Genomic DNA, 25,170 nt, shown 5'->3' with positions numbered 1-25,170 from the left:
AGGACTTACCATTAAATACAAAATTTAAGCTGCAAGGTGGAATTCCCATGTCCGTCAAAAGAAGAAACCAGTGTTAATACTTAATTTAAATTGTTAATCAGTCTATCATAATTGCAAATAAAAATAAGATTGGAAGAGCTTAAGTTTTTAGGGTTCCGAAGGCACTAGAACAAGTTTAAGTTTAAGCCCAACAGGTAAAGGCTCTAATCTACTTTGCTCTCACCTTAAATAATATTGCTTTAAGACTTAGTCCTAATTAGTTGCATTAGCTTACTGGAATATGCTCACGGAAGTTTGTGCGTTGGTGTGTTGCATTACCCGTTTACGGTAATGTTTGTGCGTTGGTGTGTTGCATTACCCGTTTACGGTAATGTTTGTGCGTTGGTGTGTTGCATTACCCGTTTACGGTAATGTTTGTGCGTTGGTGTGTTGCATTACCCGTTTACGGTAATGTTTGTGCGTTGGTGTGTTGCATTACCCGTTTACGGTAATGTTTGTGCGTTGGTGTGTTGCATTACCCGTTTACGGTAATGTTTGTGCGTTGGTGTGTTGCATTACCCGTTTACGGTAATGTTTGTGCGTTGGTGTGTTGCATTACCCGTTTACGGTAATGTTTGTGCGTTGGTGTGTTGCATTACCCGTTTACGGTAATGTTTGTGCGTTGGTGTGTTGCATTACCCGTTTACGGTAATGTTTGTGCGTTGGTGTGTTGCATTACCCGTTTACGGTAATGTTTGTGCGTTGGTGTGTTGCATTACCCGTTTACGGTAATGTTTGTGCGTTGGTGTGTTGCATTACCCGTTTACGGTAATGTTTGTGCGTTGGTGTGTTGCATTACCCGTTTACGGTAATGTTTGTGCGTTGGTGTGTTGCATTACCCGTTTACGGTAATGTTTGTGCGTTGGTGTGTTGCATTACCCGTTTACGGTAATGTTTGTGCGTTGGTGTGTTGCATTACCCGTTTACGGTAATGTTTGTGCGTTGGTGTGTTGCATTACCCGTTTACGGTAATGTTTGTGCGTTGGTGTGTTGCATTACCCGTTTACGGTAATGTTTGCATCTTAAATGGTGAGTTTGGCTGATATAGTAAGATGATAGACGCTCTAGTAAGATGATAGAGGCTATAGTAAGATGATAGACGCTATAGTAAGATGATAGACGCTACAGTAAGATGATAGACGCTCTAGTAAGATGATAGACGCTCTAGTAAGATGATAGAGGCTATAGTAAGATGATAGAGGCTATAGTAAGATGATAGAGGCTATAGTAAGATGATAGAGGCTATAGTAAGATGATAGAGGCTATAGTAAGATGATAGAGGCTATAGTAAGATGATAGACGCTACAGTAAGATGATAGAGGCTATAGTAAGATGATAGACGCTACAGTAAGATGATAGAGGCTACAGTAAGATGATAGAGGCTATAGTAAGATGATAGAGGCTATAGTAAGATGATAGACGCTGCAGTAAGATGATAGACGCTACAGTAAGATGATAGACGCCATAGTAAGATGATAGACGCTACAGTAAGATGATAGACGCTATAGTAAGATGATAGACGCTATAGTAAGATGATAGACGCTACAGTAAGATGATAGACGCTATAGTAAGATGATAGACGCTACAGTAAGATGATAGACGCCATAGTAAGATGATAGACGCTATAGTAAGATGATAGACGCTATAGTAAGATGATAGACGCTACAGTAAGATGATAGACGCCATAGTAAGATGATAGACGCCATAGTAAGATGATAGACGCTACAGTAAGATGATAGACGCCATAGTAAGATGATAGACGCTATAGTAAGATGATAGACGCTATAGTAAGATGATAGACGCTACAGTAAGATGATAGACGCTATAGTAAGATGATAGACGCCATAGTAAGATGATAGACGCTATAGTAAGATGATAGACGCTATAGTAAGATGATAGACGCTACAGTAAGATGATAGACGCTATAGTAAGATGATAGACGCTACAGTAAGATGATAGACGCTATAGTAAGATGATAGACGCTACAGTAAGATGATAGACGCTACAGTAAGATGATAGACGCCATAGTAAGATGATAGACGCTACAGTAAGATGATAGACGCTATAGTAAGATGATAGACGCTACAGTAAGATGATAGACGCTCTAGTAAGATGATAGACGCTATAGTAAGATGATAGACGCTACAGTAAGATGATAGACGCTCTAGTAAGATGATAGACGCTCTAGTAAGATGATAGACGCTCTAGTAAGATGATAGACGCTATAGTAAGATGATAGACGCTACAGTAAGATGATAGACGCTCTAGTAAGATGATAGACGCTACAGTAAGATGATAGAGGCTATAGTAAGATGATAGACGCTACAGTAAGATGATAGACGCTACAGTAAGATGATAGACGCTACAGTAAGATGATAGACGCTCTAGTAAGATGATAGACGCTACAGTAAGATGATAGACGCTACAGTAAGATGATAGACGCTCTAGTAAGATGATAGACGCTACAGTAAGATGATAGACGCTACAGTAAGATGATAGACGCTACAGTAAGATGATAGACGCTACAGTAAGATGATAGAGGCTATAGTAAGATGATAGACGCTACAGTAAGATGATAGAGGCTATAGTAAGATGATAGACGCTATAGTAAGATGATAGACGCTATAGTAATATGATAGACGCTACAGTAAGATGATAGACGCTCTAGTAAGATGATAGACGCTACAGTAAGATGATAGAGGCTATAGTAAGATGATAGACGCTATAGTAAGATGATAGAGGCTATAGTAAGATGATAGACGCTATAGTAAGATGATAGAGGCTATAGTAAGATGATAGACGCTATAGTAAGATGATAGACGCTATAGTAAGATGATAGACGCTATAGTAATATGATAGATGCTACAGTAAGATGATAGACGCTCTAGTAAAATAGTAAGATGATAGACGCTACAGTAAGATGATAGACGCTACAGTAAGATGATAGACGCTATAGTAAGATGATAGACGCTACAGTAAGATGATAGACGCTATAGTGAGATGATAGACGCTACAGTAAGATGATAGACGCCATAGTAAGATGATAGACGCATGTTGTCAAGACTTACAAGAGCCTAGCTGACGTTGCTAAGACTACCAACACACCACAACTGCTCACAGTTTGACCCCGTCGTTCCCAGCTTGACTCATAATAGAGGAAGCGCGGGTCAGTATGGGTCCAAGGACCAGTTATCCCTTCAAGGTTGGAAGGAGCTAGTAATTCAGACCAAGTAATTATAACCATATTATTAAAGAACTGAACTTGCTATATTTCCAATCCTTCCAACCATGATTTTTATGAAAGGAGAAATACAAATTTTCTTTACATCCGAACAAATGTAAAGTAATGAAGTGCAGGGAACGGATACAAGGTACCATTTGGGAGAAGAAATTGTTTGAGAATTAAAGAGAGAATGACCTGTGGGGTTGATATCACGCCAGACCTGTCCCCTGAAGCCTATACCTATGAAATTCTCACAAGGAATTGACAGGGCAGGTAAAGGTAAAATATTTAGCACGGGTGGTATGCGAACAAGCGGCCACAGGTGGAAGTTAGAGGGACGTTAGAGGGAACATTTTCGGTGTCAGAGTAGTTAACAGGTGTAATGCACTAGGCAGTGATGTGGTGGAGGCTGACTCCATACACAGTTTCAAGTGTAGATATGATAGAGTCCAGTAGGCTCAGGAACCTGTACACCAGTTGATTGACAGTTGAGAGGCGGGACCAAAGAGCCAGAGCTCAACCCCCACAAGCACAACTAGGTGAGCACACACACACAGACACACGGGGGTCTGGTAGCCGAGTGGACAGCGCGTAGGACTCGTAATTCTGTGGCCCGGGTTCGATTCCCGGACCAAGCAGAAACAAATGGGCAGTTTCTTTCACCCCTGATGCCCCTGCTACCTAGCAGTAAACAGGTACCTGGGAGTTAGACAGCTGTTACGGAGCTGCTTCCTGGAGGGTGTGTGTGTGTGAAAAAACACAAACAAATTTAGTTAATAGTTAGTAACAGTTGATTGACAGTTGAGAGGCGGGCCGAAAGAGCCAGAGCTCAACCTCCGCAAGCACAAGTAGGTGAATACATACACACACACACACACACACACACACACACACACACACACACACACACACACACACACACACACACACACACACACACACACACACACACATGGGGGCACCATTACATGAGTACACAGAGACGTCACCAAACCCCAAATGTTTCGGCCAAGAGCACCCGACCCCCCCTCCTCCCCACCTCCTCACCTTTTGCAGGTAAAGCTAGAGCACAAGAGGTGGGGGGAGGGGGGAATAGGTGGGGACATGCTGGGGGAAGGGGGGGAGGGTGAACGAAGCTATATGGGAAAGCGATGGAACTGGAGAGAGCAGATTGTGGCCGAGGTGTCAAGCAGTCTACAGGCCACCGTCCGTTTTTTGCTCTCTCTCTCTCCGTCTCTCTCTCTCTCTCTCTCTCTCTCTCTCTCTCTCTCTCTCTCTCTCTCTCTCTCTCTCTCTCTCTCTCTCTCTCTCTCTCTCTCTCTCTCTCTCTCTCTCTCCTCTCTCTCTCTCTCTCTCTCTCTCTCTCTCTCTCTCTCTCTCTCTCTCTCTCTCTCTCTCTCTCTCTCTCTCTCTCTCTCTCTCTCTCTCCCCGTCTCTCTCTCTCTCTCTCTCTCTCTCTCTCTCTCTCTCTCTCTCTCTCTCTCTCTCTCTCTCTCTCTCTCTCTCTCTCTCTCTCTCTCTCTCTCTCTCTCTCTCTCTCTCTCTCTCTCTCTCTCTCTCTCTCTCTCTCTCTCTCTCTCTCTCTCTCCGTCTCTCTCTCTCTCTCTCTCTCTCTCTCTCTCTCTCTCTCTCTCTCTCTCTCTCTCTCTCTCTCTCTCTCTCTCTCCGTCTCTCTCTCTCTTTCTCTCTCTCTCTCTCTCTCTCTCTCTCTCTCTCTCTCTCTCTCTCTCTCTCTCTCTCTCTCTCTCTCTCTCTCCGTCTCTCTCTCTCTCTCTCTCTCTCCGTCTCTCTCTCTCTCTCTCTCCGTCTCTCTCTCTCTCTCTCTCTCTCTCTCTCTCTCTCTCTCTCTCTCTCTCTCTCTCTCTCTCTCTCTCTCTCTCTCTCTCTCTCTCTCCGTCTCTCTCTCTCTCTCTCTCTCTCTCTCTCTCTCTCTCTCTCTCTCTCTCTCTCTCTCTCTCTCTCTCTCTCTCTCTCTCTCTCTCTCTCTCTCTCTCTCTCTCCGTCTCTCTCTCTCTTTCTCTCTCTCTCTCTCTCTCTCTCTCTCTCTCTCTCTCTCTCTCTCTCTCTCTCTCTCTCTCTCTCTCTCTCTCTCTCTCTCTCTCTCTCTCTCTCTCTCTCTCTCTCTCCGTCTCTCTCTCTCTCTCTCTCTCTCTCTCTCTCTCTCTCTCTCTCTCTCTCTCTCTCTCTCTCTCTCTCTCTCTCTCTCTCTCTCTCTCTCTCTCTCTCTCTCCGTCTCTCTCTCTCTCTCCGTCTCTCTCTCTCCCCGTCTCTCTCTCTCTCTCCGTCTCTGCCTCTCCCTCCCTCCCCCCCTGCCCCCTGCCCCCTGCCCCCCTCCGTGCCAGGCTGGCCGTGCCTGTGGGCGGGCGGCTGCCAGCTGGTCGGGACTCAGCGCTGGCCACAGTTGTACTACGTCCTCCTCGGGACCCGGTCTGACGCCGGCCTCTCCTCCTGCCCCGGCAAGCACACGTACGGCGGCCCCACCCACCCCGCCACACCGGCCCACCACAACCCACCTACCCACCTCATTCTCTGACCCTGCCCACCCACCGCGTTCCCACCTCCCACCCACCACGCCGCCCACCCAACAATTCCACATATTTCGCCCTTTACCGATCATTGTGTACATCTGTCACCAACACTTTGTGGATCCACACCACCCACCACCCTCAGTGTCAACTGTAGCAGGCAAGTCTATACAGAGCAGAAGGCAGCAGGTGGTGTGTGTTAGAACATAGAAGGCAGCAGGTGGTGTCGGTGGACATAGACGGCAGCTGGTGGAGTGTGAGTGGACACAGACGGCAGCAAGTGGAAGGTGGGTAGATATATAGGTCTCCAAAGGAAAGAAATCTTTCTGGCCCCCGTGCTAGGCTCTCAGACCCACACCCACCCCACCCGCCTCACCCACCTACTGGCTCACCCGTCTCACCCACTGCAAACCTCATACCTCACCCGTTCCAGGAGGCAGTGGATGACACACCTGTCAAGCCCAGGAGGCAGTGGATGACACACCTGTCAAGCCCAGGAGGTAGTGGATGACACACCTGTCAATACCAGGAGGCAGTGGATGACACCTGTCAAGCCCAGGAGGCAGTGGATGACACACCTGTCAAGCCCAGGAGGCAGTGGATGACACACCTGTCAATACCAGGAGGCAGTGGATGACACACCTGTCAAGCCCAGGAGGTAGTGGATGACACACCTGCCAAGCCCAGAAGGCAGTAGATGACACACCAGCCAAGCCCAGGAGGCAGTGGATGACACACCTACCAGGCCCAGGAGGCAGAAGATGACACACCTGCCAAGCCCAGGAGGTAGTGAATGACACACCTGTCAAGCCCAGGTGGCAGTGGATGACAAACCTGCCAAGCCCAGGAGGCAGAAAATGACACACCTGCCAAGCCCAGAAGGCAGTGAATGACACACCTGCCAAGCCCATGAGGCAGTGGATGACACACCTGTCAAGCCAAGGAGGCAGTGGATGACACACCTGTCAAGCCAAGGAGGCAGTGGATGACACACCTGCCAGGCCCAGGAGGCAGTGGATGACACACCTGCCAGGCCCAGGAGGCAGTGGATGACACACCCGCCAAACACAGAAGGCTGTAGATGACACACCTGCAAGGCCCAGGATGCAGTGGATGACACACCTGCCAGGTCCAGGAGGCAGTGGATGACACACCTGTTAGGCCCAGGAGGCAGTGGATGACACACCTGCAAGGAGGCAGTAGATGACACACCTGCCAGGAGGCAGTAGATGACACACCTGCCAGGAGGCAGTAGATGACACATCTGCCAGGAGGCAGTAGATGACACACCTGCAAGGAGGCAGTAGATGACACACCTGCCAGGTCCAGGAGGCAGTGGATGACACACCTGCAAGGAGGCAGTAGATGACACACCTGCTAGGAGGCAGTAGATGACACACCTGCCAGGAGGCAGTAGACGACACACCTGCCAGACAGGAGGCAGTAGACGACACACCTGCCAGGTGGCAGTAGATGACACACCTGTCAGGAGGCAGTAGATGACACACCTGTCAGGAGGCAGTAGATGACACACCTGCCAGGAGGCAGTAGATGACACACCTGCCAGGTGGCAGTAGATGACACACCTGCCAGGAGGCAGTAGATGACACACCTGCCAGGAGGCAGTAGATGACACACCTGCCAGGAGGCAGTAGACGACACACCTGCCAGGCAGGAGGCAGTAGACGACACACCTGCCAGGCAGGAGGCAGTAGACGACACACCTGCCAGGCAGGAGGCAGTAGACGACACACCTGCCAGGCAGTAGACGACACACCTGCCAGGCAGGAGGCAGTAGACGACACACCTGCCAGGCAGGAGGCAGTAGACGACACACCTGCCAGGCAGGAGGCAGTAGACGACACACCTGCCAGGCAGTAGACGACACACCTGGCAGCCCCCAGCAGACAGGGCAGAACAGAAGGACACAAACGGGCCAGACCAGACAATAACTGTTAGCAGGAGGCAGCAGCAGCAGGAGGGAGGAGGAGGAGGAGGAGGCTGGAGGGTGGTGTGTGTGTACAGAAGCATACTGCTCACCGCTCAGGGCACAAGTATTGAGCCTACTCCCCCTGCGGCACACACACACGCACACGCACAAGCACACGCACGCAAGGAGAGAGCATCATTAGAGGGCGGAGCAGAACTACCATAAGATAATCGTTGGACAAAGAAAGTGTCCGGTAGGAGGAGGCGGCGGTGTGGCCTGTGGGAAGGTGACGCCCGTGAGAAACTGTGGTTGAGGTGGGGAGTGTGTATAGTGTGTGTGTGTGTGTGTGAGGGAGCAGGCTGGGCCACCTGCACTCTCCCTAGTGTACTTGATGTAGCCACGCCACCACCACCACCACCACCACCTGCACTACTGCCACCACCACCACCACCACCACCACCACCACCACCTGCACCACCACCACTACCACAACACCCCTGCAGTACTTATCATGTGTTCTCCGGGTAGCAGACCATCATGAGTGTAGCAGGTCAGTCCACCTCTTGTTTATGTCTTGTGTACATTTGCTCTCCCTAGGCTAGACTAGCGTGTGTGTCTGTGGGTCTGTTCACTGCTGTGTGTGCGCTGGGGACACTCTCCTGCGCGCGCGTGCACACACACACACACACACACACACACACACACTCCTGTAACCTGTTGATTGACGGTTGAGAGGCGGGACCAAAGAGCCAGAGCTCAACCCCTGCAAGCACAGTTATGTGAGTACAATTAGGTGAGTACACACACGTGTGGAGTTGGTGGCTGAGTGGACGGCGCTCTAGACTCGTGGACCTAGGGACCGGGGTTCGATCCCCGCAGCCGGCGGAAACAGATGGGCAGAGTTTCCTTCACCCTGATGTACCTGTTATTTAGCAGTAAATAGGTACCTGGGAGTTAGACAGCTGCTATAGGCTGCTTCCTGGGTGCGTGTGTGTGTGTGTGTGTGTGTGTGTGTGTGTGTGTGTGTGTGTGTGTGTGTGTGTGAGTGTGTGTGTGTGTGTGTGTGTGTGTGTGTGTGTGTGTGTGTGTGTGTGTGTGTGTGTGTGTGTGTGTGTGTGTGTGTGTGTGTGTGTGTGTGTGAAAATTAGTTAGTAGTTAGTAAAAGTTGATTGACTGACAGTTGAGAGGCGGGCCGAAAGAATAGAGCTCAACCCCCCCCCCCCCACACAAGCACAACTAGGTGAATACGTGATCTGAGGCAAAACCAAAGAGCAAGAAGCTCAACCCCCACGAGCACAAATAGGTGAGTACACACACTAAACTGGAGAAGGTTCAGAGGTATGCCACCAGACTAGTACCCGAGCTGAGGGGTATGAGCTATGAGGAGAGACTATGGGAACTAAACGTCAGGTCGCTGGAAGAAATGAGTTAGGGAAGACATGATCACTACATTACAAGATTCTCACAGAAATTGTTAGGGCAAATAAAGACAATTTATTTAACACGAGGAGACACATGTGGATATTGAGTACCCAAATGAGCCAAAGATATGATAGATAAAACGTTTTCAGTGTCAGAGTAGTTAACAAATAGACTGCATTAGGCAGAGATGTGTTGGAGGCTGACTCCATACACAGTTTCAAGTGTACATATGATAGACTGGTGTACATGTGATTCCTGAGTAGGCTCAGGAATCTGTACACCAGTTCATTGACACTTGAGAGGTGGGACCAAAGAGCCGAAGCTCAACCCCCCCCCACAAGCACAACTAGGTGAGTACATTGTGCCCAATAATGCAACGAGTGCTGTGGGTGTACTCACCTAGTTGTGCTTGCGGGGGTTGAGCTTTTGCTCTTTGGTACCGCCTCTCAACTGTCAATCAACTGGTGTGTGTGTCGGTCTCACTGAGACTTCCCAACACTTACAGTCGCTGGCTCAGGGGTTACACCACTGGCCTGCTGGAGGCATGGACACCTGGCTGACCGTTTCGAATCCTTCAAGGGTCAAGAGTTTTTGAATATGAATTAAACGCCGATGTCGACCGAGCTGTGTTAACCCAGAGCTCTGGCTGGAAGCAGGTCGACAAGGAACTCTGTAGAGTAAGATAGATCCTAGTCAATAATCTCTAACGGTTATGTTGAAGAAGTCATTAAAAGGAAGGTGACACACCATACAGCCTCTGAAGAAACAACCAACACAACACCTGTACCTTCTATCACATTGTTTTTCAGGAACTACTTTTCCCACGGACTATAAAACTGAGGAAAGAGTCCTGAAGGATACTATTGCAAGGAACGTTATCCCCAGACACCAATCAGAAGGTGCAATTAACAATTTACTACAAAAACAAGAAGACCGCAAACTTGCTTATGCAACCCCCCCCCCCCCCCCCGGCCACCAAGCAAAGCGCCTTAAGAGAGACTAACGTCGTCTATGCCTTCACATGCCCACTTGGGGACTGTCAGCCCCAACGATCTCAGTATATAGGCAAAACAACAACGTCTCTAGGCGATTAACAATGCACAAACAACAGGGCTCTATCAAGGAACATATGTAATCTCCTCACACAACCAGACCATCACCAGAAACATCTTGACAAGCAACACTGAAATAATCAACAGATATAACAACGGCAGGAGATTGGAAATCAGGGAGGAACAACATATTAAGAAGTTCAGACCAACACTCATCAACAAGCTAACACATAATTACATTCTATCCACTTCAAGACCCAAAGCCAATGCAGACACAGCAGCCAATGACCCTACTAATACCCCCCTGATCCATTTATTCATTAATACCCCTTGATTAATTTAATTATTGATATATTTAATACCCCATTGTTATGGCATTCATCCACCACCTCACCCAAAGAGTATATAATCCGATATTAAACACGGTAAAATTGTTTTTGAAAATGTAAGGTGTACCTTGCGAAATGCATCCCCGGGCGTCAGACTATAATAAAGTGTAAAAATGAACTTTGGAGAGTTCATTTTTCAACTTCCCTCGACAGTGAAGAAAAACCAGTTCCTTAATAAAACTGGTGCCACTCTTACCCCAGGCGCCGTGTGTCTCAGAAACAATGTGGACAAAATTGTAGTGATGATTCAGTTCTCTGTACTTATGGGATTTGGCTGATTCTCTGGGAGTGGCAGCACCAGCTGGTTGTGCAACACTGACGTCACTGTAGGTGTTAGCCAAGGGTTGATACGCACATATAATTCCATACCAAATGCTTGCCATTCTTTCAGGGGTTCACTGTGATACCATTTGGGTGACCAATAAGAGCATCAGAGTTATGGGACCTTAGGTAAAGGGGCCCTCTTTCAGCTGGGCATCCAGCTATGGTGAGGCTCCTCTCGATAATTTTGGTAACTTCACTGTGCCTCAAGTGCCATCCCCCTGTGCTTTGGCAGAGTAGGTGGCTGTACCTGTCGGCCACCACCTCACCGCAAATACACCTATATTTGATGTGGATTGGGGCAGCAAGGCGGAGGGCCACAGCAGTTCGTAGGGCATGTGATGTGAGACATGTGCCAGTTGCCAACATTAGGGTTGCTAACAGGAAGTTCCCAGCATGTGGGGCAGCTACTGCTGTAAAGTGAGCAATGTCATGTTGTGTTGTTGCAGCACCCAGGCACCCTGCGGCAACGTGATCTACAATGGGGCCATCCCAGCTGGATTGCTTGTGGACTTTTGAGGGTGGTGGTTGAGGTGATAGGCCTGCATAAGAGGCCCACTCGGTGGCACAGCATATAAAATTGGATACATATAAAATTGGCACAGCATATAAAATTGGAATTGTGTACATCTGCCAGCTGATGTGAGTAGGCAGGTAGAATTTTCTTCACAAGGTCGTTGAATGCCGGGGAGGAGGACAGGAAGGTTGGTACAGCGATTTGCATTGCCGTTTGAATTCTGAGGCCCCCAAGTCTTGCAGGAAGAGAGGCTTGTTTCCACTGTAGGTTATTGAGTGAGAGGTTGAGGGCTTTTTCTAGCATTGATTTCAGTAACAGGTCATACTCACCTAGTTTTTGGCTACTGTAGAATGGTGAACGCCTCAGAAAGTACTTTAACCTAGGAGAGGGACAGGCATCTGTCGATGAGGTAAAGTGCGCCATGAGCATCAATATCCTCAATCCTCCCATCCATCCTCTTAAGTGTCGGCAATTTTCTTATCAAGGACCTCATCGATGGCTTTCAACCCGGGAGGGGGGGGGCTCCTAGGAATGTTCTGTCTTCAGGTTTAGTTATATGGATATTTGGCAGAACACCCTCTATTCTTTCTATGATGCCCTGGTTGGAATATATTATTTCACACTTAGAAGAGTTCAGGCTGAGGCCTTATATTGCACCTTGCCCCTGGATTTTTCTGATGTCCTCCAAGAGGGAGTCTTGGGAACCAGCTAGGGTACCATCATCCAAGAATCAGATGTTAAGCTCGCTGGACAGGACTTTCTGTGACTTGTTTGATGACTAAGCAGAAAAGGAGAGGAGCAAGGGGGTCACCTTGTTGTACGCCTTCTCGCAAGTCAGTTTTATATTCACCAAAAAGTATCTCTAGATTCATACTGTAATGTAATGTAATTATCAAAATAAGGCACCAAGCGGGGAAGGCTATGTAGCTTCATCAAATGTGCGGGACAATCAGAGGGCGCTAAATATCACTAAGAATGCCAATACGAGAACAGAAATGCATAAGGCAAATGATATCAAATGTATCCGATTCACCAAGAATTCTATCAAAGGACAAGCGACCGCAAGGGACGGATGGAAAACAAGACATACGTTCGTCCTGAAAGTCAGGACATTCAACAAGTATATGCACAACTGTAAGAAGGACAATGCAGTTTGGACAACAAGGAACAAGGCGGTGCTCCATTAATTGCCCGTGAGTTAAGTGTGTATGGCCAATATGCAACCTCGCCAAATCTGTTTCCCACTGCCGGTTACGGTGATAGGAGGAAGGCCACGAGGACACTCGACTCTTAAGAGCACGAAGTTTGTTACCAATAACAGAAGACCAATAACCTAGCCAATGGGCAAGGATGGAGGAATGAATAACTGGGTAAAATTCGGAATAAGGAATACCTTTACAGGAGTTGGGATAAGTGTGTATAGCTTCCTTAGCGGCAGCATCCACACATTAATTTAAAGACACACCAATATAGCCTGGAACCTAGTAAAACTCCACCGCTTTAAATCTACTGGAGATAAGATTCAACAGCAAAATGTTGAATCACGACTACCACTGGATGGACAGGATTAAAGGACTCTAGAGCCATGAGGGCACTGCGACCGTCAACTACAACCACAAAGAAGGACTGACAGCGAGAAAGCAGTAGACAAAGAGCATAGAGAATAGCATAAAGTTATACCATGCTGATGCTAGTCTCCAGAGGCAGGTGGCCCATATAGGTATGGCCAGGAAAAACAACAGAATAGCATACATCGTCTGCAAACTTAGACCCATCGGTGGAAATTGAGCGGGTGTGGAAAGAAAAGTGTTCAAGGAAAAGGCATTTCAGATCAGTAGGAGGGGGTAAAAGCTTTAGTCACGTGGGTCACGGTTTTACAAAATTTAGGAAGGGGGGGGGGGGGAACCCTCCACGGAGGCAAAGATGGAAAAACACGAGGAGAAATATTAGTAACACGAACTGAAAAAGCATCTTGTAAGCGAGATAACCATACAGAAAGAAGTAGTTGGTGAAGGGGAACAGGAACCACAGGAGTGGTAAAGGTCAAGGCACGACATAAGCGAGAGTGAGGGTGTTGTAAGGACCATGCAAGTAGTGAAGACAGTAGCGAACACGGAGATCGTGTAGAGACAGGACGCCAGTTTCAACGTACAGACTGAGGGTAGTAATAGTAGTAGGCATCCATCAGTCTCAGGAGACTATGGACTTGCACACTGGCGTTGGCCTGGTCTGCAGTGGCCTCACAAGGGCGCAAAGCCAGGGTAGGTTGATTCGGGGAAGAAGCTGTTAACCAGGCAGCAGGTCTCCCCTCTCCACGGCACTGAAAGTCTCCAATGGAAAGGCATACACCAATACGATTGATTCCAGCGCCGTCGCAGGAACTGTGAGTTCCGAGGTTGACCTCGAAGTTGGTGAAAAAGGGCACAGACAGGAGTTGAACGAAAGGCACTAGAGCTGAGGCGTAACTCAGTAGGGTGCAAAGCATCAAGATAGCAAAGGGTACAGGAAGAAACACACGAGTAAGCAGGGCAACCATAATCAAGTTTAGACAGAACGAGAGAGGAATGTAAAGAGAGGAGCATGTGCCTATCAGCTTCCCAAGAACTAGAGACAAGACCTTAAGTAAGTTAAGGGCCTTAGAGTATTTAACTCAGAGGTAGGAGGCACGGGGCAACCAAGCCAAACGTGTGTCAAAAATGAGCCCCAAAGGCTTAGAAGAATCTGTACGAAAGGGGATGGCCATATAGCGACAGAGGGGAACAGAGAATGACCTGCTTCCGAGTAAAAGTCATGGCACAAGTTTAAGTTGTCGAGAACTTGAAGCCATGAACAGTGGTTCAAGACAATATGGCATCAATCTCAAGTTGAAGCCCCATTTGAAGGAAAGGTAAATCATCACCTTGACAGCAGAGGGTAAGATCGTCGACATAGAGAGCAGAGAAGATGCCAGAAGGAAGGGAAGAAATAAGACCATTCAGAGCAACCAGGAAAAGAGTAGTGCTGAGGACACTAAATTGGGGTACACCTTCGTATTGCTGAAAAGAGGCAGAGAGAGCGGTACCAAGCCTTACTCTAAAGGAACAACTAAAGAGGAAGCTTTGATGGAAGAGAGGGAGCTTCCACAAAGGCCAAAAGCACGAAGTTGGGACAGAACATGGTGTCTCCAGGTCTCATGGTGTCTTAACACACACTGGTGTGTGTTAGTGTCACCCCTCTGCCCCCCCCCCAAACCCTCAAGTGTGTACCATCATCCAACCCACAAGTTGAGAGGTGCCTGGCTCCCCCCCCCCTCCCTCCTGCCCCGCCAAACCGCGACCGCCACCTCAAGTGCAGGTCGGTCTAGCCCTGGCACTTTACCTCATCCGGAAAACCCTTCCTCTCACCCCCACTAATACTTCCCCTATCCCCACTTCCCCACTCACCCAAAAGGGTATCTTGACTTATATTTAATTCATTCATTCATCCACCACCTCCCTGTGTCCACCCCCACGATTCGTCCGCCCAGCGCCCACCCAGCATCCACCCAGCACCCACCCAGCACTTGCCCAGCACCCACCCAGCACTTGCCCAGCACCCACCCAGCGCCTGCCCAGCATCCACCCAGCACCTGCCCAGCGCCTGCCTAGCGTCCACCCAACATCCGCCCAGCGCCCACTCAGTGCCTGCCCAGCGTCCGCCCAGTGTCCACCCAACACCCCCCCAGCACCTACTCAGCGTCCAGCCAGCATCCAACCAACACCCGCCCAGCGCCAACCCAGTGCCCACCCAGCATCCGCCCAACGCCCACCCAGCGCCCGCCGACGTTGCAGGTCACAACTGACAGCCAGGCTCCTCTCAGCCAAGAGGAGCCATCAATCAGCGTCAAGTACAGCACATGCCAAGAGTGTGACAAGATGTGTCATCTCAAGAATAACGGGGATGTGCGCAAACATAACTAGAACGGAACTGAATGTCCGGGTATATGGCGCCCTCTCAAAGAGAGTATCAATCAACGTCCCACACCAGCAGTCGGGGAAAACACCTCCAACAGCTTCATTTCGACAGAGAACCTACTAGAAGCCATCAAAGCGACATTGGATGAAACCTTGCAGCACATTCCCAAAGCTGCTCACTCGCAAGCAGCAGCCAAACTATGAAGCCTCTTGAAAAAGGCTAATGACTCTCCCAGAACCATCCAAGTATGGCAAAACCTTCTCCTGTTTGGTAACATATGCCTAGCTGTCCCTGCAAGGAGAGACAAATCACTACCTTCCTCAGTCATTAGGGCTATAAATAGTTTTCCTAGAGAGGACAACCAGGCACCCCTCCCCACCCGTGCCAAAAACACGCACCGCAGGAAAGGTATTAACAACAGAACCGAGGCATCCATAATCAGAGCAACAGTCAGCAAGAAAATAGAAGAAGGCAAGACAGTCGGAGCGATCAGAATCATCACCAGTGAGGACACAGTTGCCACCAGGGATGCCAAAACACCACAAGCCCTGAGAGAAAAACACCCACCCAGAGCTCCATGTGATGACAGTATTCCACTAGTCGGTGTCACCAGAGCAGAACCCCAGTGAGTGGTCGAATCCATGGTGCATAAAGCAGCTTTATCCTCCCCACCAGGATCAGCAGGCGGGTTCACAGGACTAAGACCTAATCAAACAAATGCTCAACCCTGCACTGGGAGACATTGCACAGAGCCTCCTGGTGGAACTAACTAGATTCTCCAACACATGTCTAGCTGGCAACATACCAGAGACCATACGGCCTCTCATTTTTGACGCTACCCTCTGTGCCCCGAGGAAAAAGGATAGAGGAATCAGACCGATTGCTGTGGGCAATTCACTCTGGCGCTTCGTCTTTAAGGCTGCTGCTAGAACAGTTAGCCAGGCAGCAACAGACATGCTGAAGCTAAAACAGCTTGGGTTTGGCATTCCCCAAGGGTGTGAGGCAGTGGCTCATGCAGCTAGAGCCTACATTGCCAACATTACAGATGAAAAAGCCCTGATAAAACTGGATTTCTAAAATGCCTTCAATCTGGTAGGAAGGGATGCAGTACTCAGTGCGGTTCATCGCCTTTTTCCTTCCCTCTACCCGTTTGTAAACTCATGTTACAGCAAGAATCTAACTGTTATTCGAGGAACATGAAATTGAATCACAAGAAGGTGTCCAACAGGGTGACCCCCTTGCTCCTTTTCTTTTCTGCCTAGTCATCAAGGAAGTCACTGATACCCTGTCCAGCAAGTTAAGTTGTAACGAGGTTGGGTGAATTCAACATTTGTTTTTTGGACGATGGTACTCTAGCTGGCTCTCCAGACTCCCTCCTGGATGACATAAGAATAATTCAGGAGCAAGGAGCAAGTCTAGGCCTCACCCTGAACTCTTCCAAGTGCGAAATAACTTCCACCAACCAGCACATAATAGAGCGAATAAACGTTATTTTGCCTGATATTCATATAACCAACCCTGTGGACAGCACACTTCTAGGAGCTCCTCTTGGAGGGAATGCCATCGACGAGGTCCTTGGTAAGAGGATCTCTCACCTGAAGAGGATGAATGAGAGGATTGAAGACATCGATGCTCATGATGCACTTTACCTCATCACCAGATGCTTGTCCCTCCCCAGCCTGACCTACTTTCTTAAATGTTCGACATCTTTTAAAAATATTAAATTAGAAGAGTACAACAACATGCTGAAATCAATGCTAGAAAAAGCCCTCAACCTCTCTATCAGTGACCCACAGTGGAAACAGGCCTGCCTTCCTGTCAGACTCGAAGGGCCTCGGCGTTCACACAGCAACACAAATTGCTGTACCAGCATTCCTGTCCTCTTCAGTGGTGTCTGACAACCTGGTGAAGGAAATCCTACCTGAGTACCTAGGTCAACAGGCCGGGGTACATGATCCCAGCTTTACAGACTGCACAACCAAATGGGTATCTCTTGCAGGACCAGCACCCCAACCACCGCTTTCTGAAGCCCATAAGCAATCCAGCTGGGATCGCCCTATTGCTGACCAAGAAGCTGCGACATTGCTAGAAGCTGCGACAGCACCACATGACACTGCCCGACTTAGAGCTGTAGCAGCTCCCCATGCAGGTGACTTCCTCTTAGCAACCCTAATGTCAGCAACCAGCACTCGTCTCACACTGCAGGCCCTCCAAATTGCTGTGGCTCTCCACCTCGCTGCCCCAATCCACACCGAATACAGGTGTATTTGCACCAAGGCAGTGGCCGACAGGTACGGACAGCATGGCCTTCTCTGCCAAAGGACAGGAGGATGGCATGCAAGATACGGCGAGGTTAACGACATTATTAAGAGAAGCCTTACCTCAGCCGGTTGTCCAGCAGAGAGAGAGCCTCGTTACCGAATGCCTCGCAATTCTGATGAGCCTGTCGGTCGCCCAGACGGGATGACAGTGAACCCCCCTGGAAGAATGGTAGACAGTTGGTGTGGGACTACACTTGCGTTTCAACTTTAGCCAGCACCTATGTTGACTTCAGTGCTGCACAGGCAGGAGGTACTACCAATCACCGGGAAGCAGCCAAGTCACATAAATACAGAGGCCTTGATCACCACTACAATTTTGTCCCCATTGCCTCAGAGACACTTGGTGCCTGGGGTAAAAGTGCTGCTAGTTTTTTGAAGGAGCTGGGGTCCAAGCTAATTGAAACTACTAGAGACCCCTAGAGCTGCCAGTTTTCTCTTTCTGCGCCTTAGTGTGGGAATACAGAGAGAAAATGCTCACTGCATCCATGGTTCCTGCCCGCCATCTGAGGAGCTGGAGGAACTACACAACTTGTGACAAGTAGTCTTGTACCCTGCATGTAACCAATGTTGTAACCTTTTTTGTGTAATGAAATTTAAAAATAAAGTTAGATATATATATACACACATACTAAAAGAATGGGGGTGGTTATCTTGAGATGATTTCGGGGCTTTTTTAGTGTCCCCGCGGCCCGGTCCTCGACCAGGCCTCCACCCCCAGGAAGCAGACCGTGACAGCTGACTAACACCCAGGTACCTATTTACTGCTAGGTAACAGGGGCATAGGGTGAAAGAAACTCTGCCCATTGTTACTCGCCGGCGCCCGGGATCGACCCCGGGACCACAAGATCACAAGTCCAGCGTGCTGTCCGCTCGGCCGACCGGCTCCCCTAGGAGTGGTAGGAGAAGAAAATATCAAAGTGTTCAGTGAGGAACCACAAGGTCTTCTCTGAGTACTCTTTATTTTCATCTTCGAGGCTATGGGTCCGTACACTTGCACCAGAGGTGGTACCCCTTTTAGGTATGTAAATATATATATATATATATATATATATATATATATATATATATATATATATATATATATATATATATATATATGTCGTACCTAGTAGCCAGAACTCACTTCTCAGCCTACTATGCGAGGCCCGATTTGCCTAATAAGCCAAGTTTTACTGAATTATTATATTTTCTCTAATTTTTTTCTTATGAAATGATAAAGCTACCCATTTCATTATCTATGAGGTCAATTTTTTTTAATTGAAGTTAAAATTAACGTAGATATATGACCGAACCTAACCAACCCTACCTAACCTAACCTAACCTATCTTTATAGGTTAGGTTAGGTTAGGTAGCCGAAAACGTTAGGTTAGGTTAGGTTAGGTAGGTTAGGTTGTCGAAAAAACATTAATTCATGAAAACTAGGCTTATTAGGCAAATCGGGCCTTGCATAGTAGGCTGAGAAGTGAGTTCTGGCTACTAGGTACGACATATATATATATATATATATATATATATATATATATATATATATATATATATATATATATATATATATATATATATATATATATATAGTTACAAACATAATGTAGGATTTATAGATAGAGCTAGTACATACAATACCTAAAGCCACTAATACGCTTATATATATTTTGTGTGTGTGTGTTTTGTTGTGCTTTATTAGATAATTAATATAATCATTTGATGGGTAAGTGCCTGTACGTAGAAGTGTTATAATGTTGGTGTTAATGGACAGATGGGGGTGGCGGAGGAAGCGGCACTAGCAGCGGAGGGAGCGGCTCCCGGGAGGTCCACAAGAACGGCTGGCTCAAGCGGATGCCCACCCAGGAGCGTCGACTCTCAGTCATGGCACCCTTCGCTAAGGTCAGTCATTCAGGCTCCTTGTGTTTCACAGTCCGTGTGGGCCAGGGTCCGTGTGGGCCAGGGTCCATGTGGGCCAGGGTCCGTGTGGGCCAGGGTCTGTGTGGTCCAGGGTCCGTATGGTCCAGGGTCCGTGTGGTCCAGGGTCCGTATGGTCCAGGGTCCGTGTGGTCCAGGGTCCGTATGGTCCAGGGTCCGTGTGGGCCAGGGTCCGTGTGGGCCAGGGTCCGTGTGGTCCAGGGTCCGTATGGTCCAGGGTCCGTGTGGGCCAGGGTCCATGTGGGCCAGGGTCCGTGTGGTCCAGGGTCCGTGTGGGCCAGGGTCCATGTGGGCCAGGGTCCGTGTGGTCCAGGGTCCGTATGGTCCAGGGTCCGTGTGGTCCAGGGTCCGTATGGTCCAGGGTCCGTGTGGTCCAGGGTCCGTGTGGTCCAGGGTCCGTGTGGGCCAGGGTCCGTGTGGTCTAGAGTCTGTGTGGTCCAGATTCCGTGTGGTCCAGAGTCCGTGTGGTCCATGGTCCGTGTGGTTCAGGGTCCGTGTGGTTCAGGGTTCGTGTGGTCCAGGGTCCGTGTGGTTCAGGGTCCGTGTGGTCCAGGGTCCGTGTGGTCCAGGGTCCGTGTGGTTCAGGGCCCGTGTGGTCCAGGGTCCGTGTGGTTCAGGGTCCGTGTGGTACAGGGTCCGTGTGGTCCAGGGTCCGTGTGGTCTAGAGTCCGTGTGGTCCAGGGTCCGTGTGGTCCAGGGTCGATGTGGTCCGTAAACTAATCCCTACTCTAACACTGGCAAATGTTAAGTAATTTAGACATGGAAAAATACCGTCAGGGATCATACATTACCTTAAGACCACTGCCTCTCTATCGGTGGATTTGCTCTGTCTTCCCCTGGCTGTGTGATGTTCTTCATAGACCTGCTCTGGTATCCAGCACACTCTCTCTCTAACTTCCCTACAGGACATATATACACACACGCCCCCCAAAACTGCCACACTCTCTATCAGCTGAGAAAGAGTGGGTGGGGAGATTCGTTGTTGCTAACCTACATTGAGGCTGCCCACATGTGCACAAACACTCGAGAATTTTCAATTAAGATATTTGACAGCCACCATAAAGCTCTTTAATGATGGGAATTATTAAGTATGGGATGGCGGGTGCAAGAGAAGGAACATTTTCCTCACCCGAATGCTTACACAGCCAACAGTGCCAACAGTGCCAACAGTGCCAACAACATCAAGGGGTAGATTCCTGGGTGTTTACACATAAGGATCTGGGGGTCTAATTACATTACAATGTTTGACGAGATGATCAAGAAATAACATCTACTTGAAACTAGCTGGCTAAGACTAGCCCAGGAATTTTTAATCAACTTTGCAAGACGATCCAGAGGTCATCTGGGCTGACCTCTTGGAGAAGGCTTCCCCTGGGTGTGAACTCTGGGGAGGGGGTTATGGGGGGTCTATAGGGGGGTCATGGGTGGTCTAGGGGGGGGGGGTCGTGGGTGTTACAGTGTGGTCCAGAGTCCGTGTGGTCCAGTGTCCATGTGGTCCAGAGTCTGTGTGGTCCAGTGTCCGTGTGGTCCAGGGTCTGTGTGGTTCAGAGTCCTCACTCTGAAGGTGAAGGGACGACGACGTTTCGGTCCGTCCTGGACCGGACTCAATCTCAAGTCGATTGTGGACCATTCACAATCGACTTGAGAATGGTCCAGGACGGACCGAAACGTCGTCGTCCCTTCACCTTCTAGTGTGTGGTCTGGTCAACATACTTCAGCCACATTATTGGGGCTGTCATATGTGACACCCACCACTGTCACGACGCTGTCATTATTGGGACTCATCGTCTTCATACCCCATCCCCCGTAACTCTGGGACGAACCTCGTCGCAAACTTCTGAACATTTTCCAGTTTCCTTATGTGTTTCTTCAGGTGGGGACTTTACGATGGTGCGGCATACTCTAAGATTGGTTTCACGTAAGTAGTGTAAAGTGCCCTAAATGCCTCCTTACTTAGGGTTCTGAATGATGTTCTAACTTTTGCCAGTGCTGCTGTCGATATCCTATTTACATGTGCCTCAGGAGTTACATTAGGTGTTATGTCCACTCCCAGGTCTCTCTCGAATCGTCACAGGTAGGCAGTTCCCCTTCATTGTGTACTGTCGTTTTGGTCTCCTATTACCTAATCCCGTTTCCATAACTTTATATTTGCTTGTGTCCAGTAGCCATTTCTCTGACCATCTCTGCAACCTGTTCAAGTCCTCTTGGAGCACCATACAATCCTCATCTGTCAAAACTGTTCTCATTAATTTTTCGTCCGTATGGTCCAGGGTCCGTGTGGTCCAGGGCCCGTGTGGTCCAGGGTCCGTGTGGTCCAGGGTCCGTGTGGTCCAGGGTCCGTGTGGTCCAGGGCCCGTGTGGTCCAGGGCCCGTGTGGTCCAGGGCCCGTGTGGTCCAGGGTCCGTGTGGTCCAGGGTCCGTATGGTCCAGGGTCCGTGTGGTCCAGGGCCCGTGTGGTCCAGGGTCCGTGTGGTCCAGGGTCCGTGTGGTCCAGGGCCCGTGTGGTCCAGGGTCCGTGTGGTCCAGGGTCCGTGTGGTCCAGGGTCCGTGTGGTCCAGGGCCCGTGTGGTCCAGGGCCCGTGTGGTCCAGGGTCCGTGTGGTCCAGGGCCCGTGTGGTCCAGGGCCCGTGTGGTCCAGGGTCCGTGTGGTCCAGGGTCCGTGTGGTCCAGGGTCCGTGTGGTCCAGGGCCCGTGTGGTCCAGGGTCCGTGTGGTCCAGGGTCCGTGTGGTCCAGGGTCCGTGTGGTCCAGGGCCCGTGTGGTCCAGGGTCCGTGTGGTCCAGGGTCCGTGTGGTCCAGGGTCCGTATGGTCCAGGGTCCGTGTGGTCCAGGGCCCGTGTGGTCCAGGGTCCGTGTGGTCCAGGGTCCGTGTGGTCCAGGGCCCGTGTGGTCCAGGGCCCGTGTGGTCCAGGGTCCGTGTGGTCCAGGGCCCGTGTGGTCCAGGGCCCGTGTGGTCCAGGGTCCGTGTGGTCCAGGGTCCGTGTGGTCCAGGGTCCGTGTGGCCCAAGGTCTGGACTGTGATCCAGCGTCCTTGTAAGGTGTCATTGGCCAACACCGCAGTTAACATTTGTAATTGAGTCGATCTTACCTTCACCAATTTCTAACACTGATAATTATCCTTAACATCCAATATATATATATATACCAGCTGGAGACAAAGTCCGGTCCACCCTGGCAGTGGAGACCCGTCAGCCGGTTACATGTGAGTTCACCCAACCCAACATACACCTATAACAATGTTATCTACCAAAGGATAATTATATGAGACCACTAATTGACGTTAATTGCTGCCTCAATCCTCACTTTTACCGCCTAGAGTCTACTAACACTTTCGTCCTCTCGTGAGGGACAAGTCAAGGACATTTGAAACCAACAACTTAGAAAGCTTACTCTTGATAATTACTAAGATTAATTATGAGTTATCGATTACTGTACCTGTTGATAATTACACGTGTTCGTTTTTTTAATTAAAGTTATTAATAATTATTATTCTTTATTAATTATTAATATAATTATTAATGATGACAATAAGAGGAAACACAGGTTGACATGTAGGGGTGTGAAGAGCAGAGTAAGGGTGGTTACATGCAGGAAATTAGGGAGGTTTTAATTTATATTTTAGACTGGTTAAGGGAACAAAAGTCAGCGTCATTAAGGGAGGTTATATCATAGTTTGAGATCATTGACTTGCACAGAACTTTCTCTTTGGTTAAAGTCGTTCTCTTGGAGATTCTTAAAGACAATTATTTCTCGTGATGCTCATCTGTTCTATTATAGCCTGGTCGAGGACCGGGCCGCGGGGACGCTAAACGCCCCGGAACCATGTTAAGGTAACCATCTCAAGGAATAGCCCCTCTAACAAGCCCTTAAAGTCAGCATTAGCATTACAGTACAAGGTTGTATAGAGGTATAGAGGTACTCAACATATTTAATGGTTTCAGTAAGGCAGATGAGTGGTGTCTGGGAGAGTAGTTGGTTATTGTTCTAATGTGTGCTCGGTATGATGTGTAATTGGTGGTTACACACCTGCCACCTCCTCACATCTGCCTCAACCTGGCCGTCCCACCAGCCGGACTTGGTTACACACCTGCCACCTCCTCACATCTGCCTCAACCTGGCCGTCCCACCAGACGGACTTGGTTACACACCTGTCACTACCCGTGACCAGGATGCCACCATCTGTACTCTACACCTCAACACGCAGCTCTTCTGTCACGACGCTGTCATATGTGACAACCACCACTGTCACGAGGCTGTCATATGTGACAACCACCACTGTCACGAGGCTGTCATATGTGACAACCACCACTGTCACGAGGCTGTCATATGTGACAACCACCACTGTCACGAGGCTGTCATATGCAACAACCACCACTGTCACGACGCTGTCATATGCAACAACCACCACTGTCACGACGCTGTCATATGCAACAACCACCACTGTCACGACGCTGTCATATGTGACAACCACTTCACGAGGCTGTCATATGCAACAACCACCACTGTCACGACGCTGTCATATGCAACAACCACCACTGTCACGAGGCTGTCATATGTGACAACCACCACTGTCACGACGCTGTCATATGCAACAACCACCACTGTCACGAGGCTGTCATATGTGACAACCACCACTGTCACGAGGCTGTCATATGTGACAACCACCACTGTCACGACGCTGTCATATGTGACAACCACCACTGTCACGACGCTGTCATATGTGACAACCACCACTGTCACGAGGCTGTCATATGTGACAACCACCACTGTCACGACGCTGTCATATGCAACAACCACCACTGTCACGAGGCTGTCATATGTGACAACCACTTCACGAGGCTGTCATATGCAACAACCACCACTGTCACGACGCTGTCATATGCAACAACCACCACTGTCACGAGGCTGTCATATGTGACAACCACCACTGTCACGACGCTGTCATATGCAACAACCACCACTGTCACGAGGCTGTCATATGTGACAACCACCACTGTCACGAGGCTGTCATATGCAACAACCACCACTGTCACGAGGCTGTCATATGTGACAACCACCACTGTCACGAGGCTGTCATATGCAACAACCACCACTGTCACGAGGCTGTCATATGTGACAACCACCACTGTCACGACGCTGTCATATGGAACACCCACCACTGTCACGACGCTGTCATATGCAACAACCACCACTGTCACGACGCTGTCATATGGAACACCCACCACTGTCACGACGCTGTCATATGGAACACCCACCACTGTCACGACGCTGTCATATGGAACACCCACCACTGTCACGACGCTGTCATATGGAACAACCACCACTGTCACGACGCTGTCATATGGAACACCCACCACCATAACACTATATATAGTGTTGATATCTTTTTTGTGTGTATTTACTTTGGTGTGTGTGAGGGTATATGAGAGTTTAGAGAAGTGTGGCGTGTAGTGAAGGCACGTAGTGTGCAGTGGTGACCCAGAGAGTGAGTGACACAACACGTAGTCCTAAGAGGCGGTAAAACCATAATATAGAGCTCCCCAACTGGTTCCCGGTACACAGCCCAGACAAACCAGTTA

At 49.1% G+C, this 25,170-nt stretch overlaps 1 protein-coding gene across 4 annotated transcripts in view; it reads left to right on the top strand.

Annotated features, from left to right (window-relative positions):
- Positions 1-25,170, top strand: part of LOC123775138 (uncharacterized) — a 78,066-nt gene that overhangs the window by 3,731 nt on the left and 49,165 nt on the right. For 2 of the 4 annotated variants that reach the window (XM_045770046.2, XM_045770045.2), the window contains exons 1-2: positions 7,849-8,267; positions 19,429-19,556. In XM_045770046.2, coding sequence (XP_045626002.1) covers positions 8,255-8,267; positions 19,429-19,556 — 141 coding nt within the window. In that variant the 5' untranslated portion in view covers positions 7,849-8,254. Of the gene's footprint in view, positions 1-7,848; positions 8,268-19,425; positions 19,557-25,170 lie in introns of those variants that run through there. The other 2 variants (XM_069319178.1, XM_045770050.2) reach the window with 2 other exon arrangements.

This window comes from Procambarus clarkii, chromosome 92, assembly GCF_040958095.1.
Source record: "Procambarus clarkii isolate CNS0578487 chromosome 92, FALCON_Pclarkii_2.0, whole genome shotgun sequence".
In the NCBI taxonomy this organism is placed as follows: Eukaryota; Metazoa; Arthropoda; class Malacostraca; order Decapoda; family Cambaridae; genus Procambarus; species Procambarus clarkii.
This window is presented reverse-complemented; position numbering and strand designations above follow the sequence as displayed.